This window comes from Xyrauchen texanus, chromosome 45, assembly GCF_025860055.1.
Source record: "Xyrauchen texanus isolate HMW12.3.18 chromosome 45, RBS_HiC_50CHRs, whole genome shotgun sequence".
NCBI lineage: Eukaryota > Metazoa > Chordata > Actinopteri > Cypriniformes > Catostomidae > Xyrauchen > Xyrauchen texanus.
The window spans coordinates 5,113,619-5,119,459 of NC_068320.1; the positions used below are offsets into that span (position 1 = coordinate 5,113,619).

General features: G+C 32.8%; 1 protein-coding gene across 2 annotated transcripts in view; it reads left to right on the forward strand.

Moving 5' to 3' along the window:
- LOC127637756 (FYVE, RhoGEF and PH domain-containing protein 6-like) overlaps positions 1 to 4,351 on the forward strand; it is a 45,527-nt gene extending 41,176 nt beyond the window's left edge. For both annotated transcript variants that reach the window (XM_052119007.1, XM_052119008.1), the window contains exon 21: positions 1,424 to 4,351. In XM_052119007.1, the coding sequence (XP_051974967.1) occupies positions 1,424 to 1,460 (37 nt within the window). In that variant the 3' untranslated portion in view covers positions 1,461 to 4,351. The remainder of the gene's footprint in view (positions 1 to 1,423) is intronic.
- The last annotated feature ends 1,490 nt before the right edge of the window (positions 4,352 to 5,841 follow it).

Consider the following 5,841-nt stretch of genomic DNA (forward strand, 5'->3'; position numbering starts at 1 on the left):
CCTTCCCCAGATCTGTGCCTCGATACACAATCCTGTCTTGAAGGTCTACAGACAATTCCTTGGACTTCATGGCGTGGTTTGTGTTCTGACATGCACTGTTAACTGTGGGACCTTATATAGACAGGTGTGTGCCTTTCCAAATCATGTCCAATCAACTGAATTTACCACAGGTGGACTCCAATCAAGTTGTAGAAACATCTCAATGATGATCAGTGGAAACAGGATGCACCTGAGCTCAATTTTGAGTGTCATGGCAAAGGCTGTGAATACTTATGTGATTTTTTTTTTTTTCCCCGTTTTTTTTTTTATTATTATTTGCAAAGATTACAAACAAACTTATTTCATGTTGTCATTATGGGGTATTGTTTGTAGAATTTTGAGAAAAATAATTAATTTAATCCATTTTGGAATAAGGCTGTAACATAACAAAATGTGGAAAAAGTAAAGTGCTGTGAATACTTTCCGGATGCACTGTATATTAAAATGAAGCTAAATGGGCCACAGATGTGTTAAGAGTTGAAAGTTATTCAAAATACTTAAATGTTTTTTCTTCTTTTGAGGAAATGCAGTGCCAGTTTCCATATATGTGGACATCATGTTTATCAGCTTGCAGACGTGTGCAAAAATGAACAGAATTTTTAAAGCGGCATATCAAACAAAACTAGATACTCTCCTCTTTACAACCAAACAGGTTTCAATGAAAAAAGCTAAAGAGATTTCTTACTAGGCACTTTTGTTGGCACTTTATCCATAGGAGCGCTTACAGGAAATCGTTGGCATGCTGCTTTGTCACGTGAATCGGTGTGCCAGAATTGAAACCTTCTAGTCTAGAATCTTGGGAACAGTATTCAGTCAGTTTTTATTCATTTATATTATGCAATGTGTATAGCGAAGCCAAAATAAAACATGCACGTATGTGGACGCGGGGTCGCACAAGGTTAATTACTTAACATGGTTACACATAATATATTGCTAAAATAATAGTTTATATGTTACATGAATTGCATTAATATGTGTATCTGTTTGCGTTCTGTGACAGCTGATCCATGAACAAATCCATGAACAAGAATGAAATGTAGGCATTGATTTGAGCACAAAGACAAGCTTTTATGTGAAAAGTAATTAGTAACGTTATTGTAGTGATTTACCTTTTTTTAATACCTTGCCCAACACTGACCATGTGTTGTTTAATTGGTGCAAATAAATACATATTAAATCAAAATTTACAATAAAAACCTTTAAGCCATTTCAGATCAATTACACAAATATACATAAGGAATATAAAAAAAATAATGTGATATAATTGTTTTGCTATATTGGCCAGCCCTGATTACTATAGCACCCCTTTGTGGCAAAAATGAGAATGCAACGCGTACTTGTGTTGCGTTGACTGAGTTTAATTAAATCTGTCCTTCTTTTCCAGATGGATCGAGGCATTTCAAGAGGCCATGATTCTTTGACTGGTCTGGATTTAATTTAATATTAAATTAAAAATGAAAAAGACTCATCTGTGTCTTCCTCTGCCTGTACACTGTTGACACAGGCAGTGAGCCAAGAAGGCACAAATTAATCCCAGTGTGAAGCAATGGATGCTGGTAGATGTAGTTTTCACATGAATCTGTTATAAGCAACCTAATGAAGGTAAAATGGCATTGAGTGTCCTTTTATCAAACTGCCTCCGCTGTGTTTAAAAAATGTCAGGTATTAATCCATAGTTCCTAATGTAATTTTAGGAAACACTGCCTCTCTGTGCCATGTCCTTTTGGTGCTTAATGTTACCATGAAACTAGCACAGAGAACTAACAGGTTCTCAAAGCTTGGAAACTGATTGGTTTTCATGAACTCTAAATATTGATATTTTTAATGACTCCTGATCCTGAAGTTTACCCAGGAATCATATTTAAAACCTGTATTTTGCCCACCTTAAGAACACTTTTTTTAACACTCCAATATGGTGTCATTGGGACATAATACATAGCTACAGTTAGTTTAAACATAATTACAGGCTTAATTTGTTGCCTGATGGTTTAAATGATAAATTTGGTCGCATACGTGATTCATAGTCAAGTCTGAATGCGCATGAGCAAGTATGGCACAAGGAATGTTTGAAGGCAGGTTACACGTTTGGCATGGCCATGTGATGCTGTCCGTGCACTCTGACATGGGAGATTTTGGATTCAACTGTGAAAGCAGGAAGAAAGAAGGCTTAAAATAATTAGACCTCATTCATGAAACATGAAAAGAACAAATTTCTGTGTTAATCGTATGTAAAACCGTTCTTACATAAAGTGTCCTGTTTACTACTTAAATAATTTGCAAAACAGTTCTTGCTAAATTGCCACATTAGGGCCTTCTTCATGAAAAAACAACCAAATAGAAATTGTGCAAATCGTTCCTAAAAAATTGTTATGTACATTGTCGCATTTAATCGCATGCGTCAATGTGCGTAAGACAAAATGCATGTTTTGTAAACTGTTGCATGCAATTCATAAATCATTCGCACAATAATTCTTACTAAATTGTCACATTAAAGGCCTTATTATTTAAATACGAGCAGAAGGAACTTGAGCAAAGCGTTCATACATCCATTCTTTTGTAAATTGTTGTGTTTAACTGAATGTGACATATGAGATAGTTGTTTTTCTTTTTCTTTTTTTTTTTTTTTACAAAGGATTTGCACAAATTCGTTCTGCTTGTGTTTCATTAGTCCTTCAATTTGTAAATTATTTGTGAAAACGTGCATGCGTGAACTTGCATTTAATGTGTAAATCGTTTGCAAAACAATTATTGTTAAATTTTCACATTCAGGGACTTGTTCATGAAAAATAAGCGGAACGGTTTTATGTGTAAATTGTACATAAATCCATCTTCATGTAAACTGTCGAATGTTATTGAATACGTCATTTTACATTAGATCGTTTTCATGGGCAGTTTACACAAATTCGTTCTGCTTGCGTTTTATTAGGCCCTCAATGCGTAAACCATTTGCAAAAATACATGCTTGTGTAAATTGTTGCAATTGGGTAATGGGTAAAGCATTCCTAAAACCATTCTTGTATAAAATGTGCACAAGCATTGTTTTTTTTTTAACAAATTAGTTAATTTTGTTAAGGCCTCATAAAACACGAGCAGAGCGTTCAAAAAAAAAAACATTTTATGAACGCTCTGCTAGAAATAGTTTTACGAACGGTCTGCTCGTTGTTTCTAAGGCCTTAAATGGAACTTGTTTGTAGAAAATTAAAAAAAAGCAACCGCTGGTATAAAAATTCAGACTAAATTGTCACATTCAGGGCTTTACCGAGGCAAAAAATTTGTGCAAATCAACATCACATTGATGTGAACAATTTAAACACTGAATGCAACGTGTGTAAGAATTTTTTTGAGTGAATCACGCATTGAATTTGACGTTTAACGTATTAATGGTTTCCACGAGTAATTTAAACATTGAATTCAACAGCTTACGTAAGAATGGTTTTACAAACTATTTATACACAAATTCATTCTACTTGTGTTTCGAGTTCGTCTTTTATAAGAAATATTTTATAATCTTTTAAATGATCTTAAACTTTTTTTTTATAAAACTCTTTTGTACAAAGTAGGCCTTTTGACTGATGTTTTGAACCTTATACTGGATAGAACTGGAAGTGTACATATTCTGTAAATGGAAATATAATGCAGGTGTATTTAAAATAGTTCGAGATTTTTTGTGGCCTCCATGAATTATGGATAGTAAAGACAGTGCCAGGCTGGCTCACTGACTCAGCACTGTTTTAACTTTTTCAATAACACATTATAGCACAGCGGCTGTGAACACAGAAAGAAAAACTAGCGCTCTAATCAGGGAAAGTTTCACTCATTAATTCTAATGCACCTTGTTCAGGATCACACCTCCTAACACTTTGACAACAGTAATGAAATGATGATTATATTCGTTATATTAGTTTTCACTAAGGTCCACTAAGCACATCAAGCCACTGATCTTTTTTCACTGTTAAAAGTGCAACACATCAAAGACATTTTTTTTGTTTTACATTTAATATGATTCCATATGAATCACTTTTGTGTGTTGGATGTTTGTTTACATTTTGTTTGAGTATTTTGATTTTGGGAAGCATTACATACAGCGTTATGTCAAATAAGTTATGCTTTTGTTTGTACCATGATTTAAGTGTTCCACTTTAAAGTTAAATGCATGTTTCTGGCACTGGTTGTTCACTGTTGTATCCCAAAGTTGAAATTGTGTAGATCACAGAATGTTTTACTTCCTAAATTAATCTGTTAATATCTGAGGATTTAAAGGGAGTAGGCCAACATAAATGTAAAGTGCAAATAAACTTTAATAAATAATGTAATGAAATGTCAAAGTGTGTGTGTGTGTGGTAGAACTTGGTCTCATAATCACATGTAGGATGTGTTTGTTGAACAATCTGGTTTAAGATGTTTTTCAATGGCCAACAGATAACTAGAGAGCAAAGTGGCCAATGGCTGATATAAGGCAAATATACTCTATGTGTGATCTGGGCTAATACAATTTAGTTATGCACATTTATTTTACATAATTGTCCTCAAAATTCACTTATATATATATAAGTGAATTTTGAGGACAATTATGTAAAATAAATGTGCATAACTAAATTATATATATTTATAGTTATATTTATAGTTATATGTATATATATATATATATATATATATATATATATATATATATATATATATATATATATATATATATATATATATATATATTTTTTATTATAATTCATTGGCAGGGCTTTTTAGTAGATTTGGGACTGTCACATGGGGGAACTAACTCTTTTATTAATGGACAAGGTTTGTTGGCCAAATTCAATAATGTAAAAATGAAAATCTGCTGATTTATTATCCTAGTTTATATATTAGTCTGTCACTAGACAATGTCCATCGAATTAATTTGTCATGAATTTTCGAGCATTCTAATACATGCATTAGCAAGGGTTGCCACATTGCCCTGCAAAATTCTCAAAAACAAAAAAGTAACCTATTGTGGTCTATCATACAAGCAATAACACATTTTTATGACTGTTACTGGTGCTTGATATGGAAATTATTACATAACAGTGTATAATTAATTTAGCATTTACAAGTTTAAAATATTAACTTATTCTGTCCAATTGTTTTTTATAACTATCATCTTAAACAGCCTTTGAACAGATTATGAATATGAAAATTATGAACTGAAAAAATAATGAACAACAGCGTTTACGTAAATATTCAACAACAAATAAGAAGACAAATTATGCAAAGGGTATTCTGCGTGAAACTCAAATAAATCATCCTTTAATAAGGTTTTTCTTCATATGAGAGGACTGTTTTGATCTTCATATATGAACTGTCCGAACAAATCGTTTCACTAAAATTAATCGGACTTCCAAATGGATTATATGAGAGGATGTTTTTGAGCTATATATGAAGTCAGAACAAACCGATTCACTAAAATTAATCGTTTTTTTCTCAATGCTTCATATGAAAGCACTGTTTACGAGCTTCACATATGAACTGTCCGAACAAACCGATTAACTACAATGAATCGGACTTCTCATTAGTTCATATGAGAGGACTGTTTACGAGCTTCATAACCGTTCGAACAAGCCGATTCAATAAAATGAATCGGGCTTTCTAATTATGCATATCAGAGAACGGTCTAGGGGAGTAAACAAATGCTCACATGAACGCGTCAGGAAAATGTTCGAATCATTGAAATCCCGGAATGGAATTAAATGTTTCCATGCAAATTCTGGACGGTAGTAAATAACCCATCATCACTCGTGCTTCATGAAAATTATCAGTTTGCATGATGGC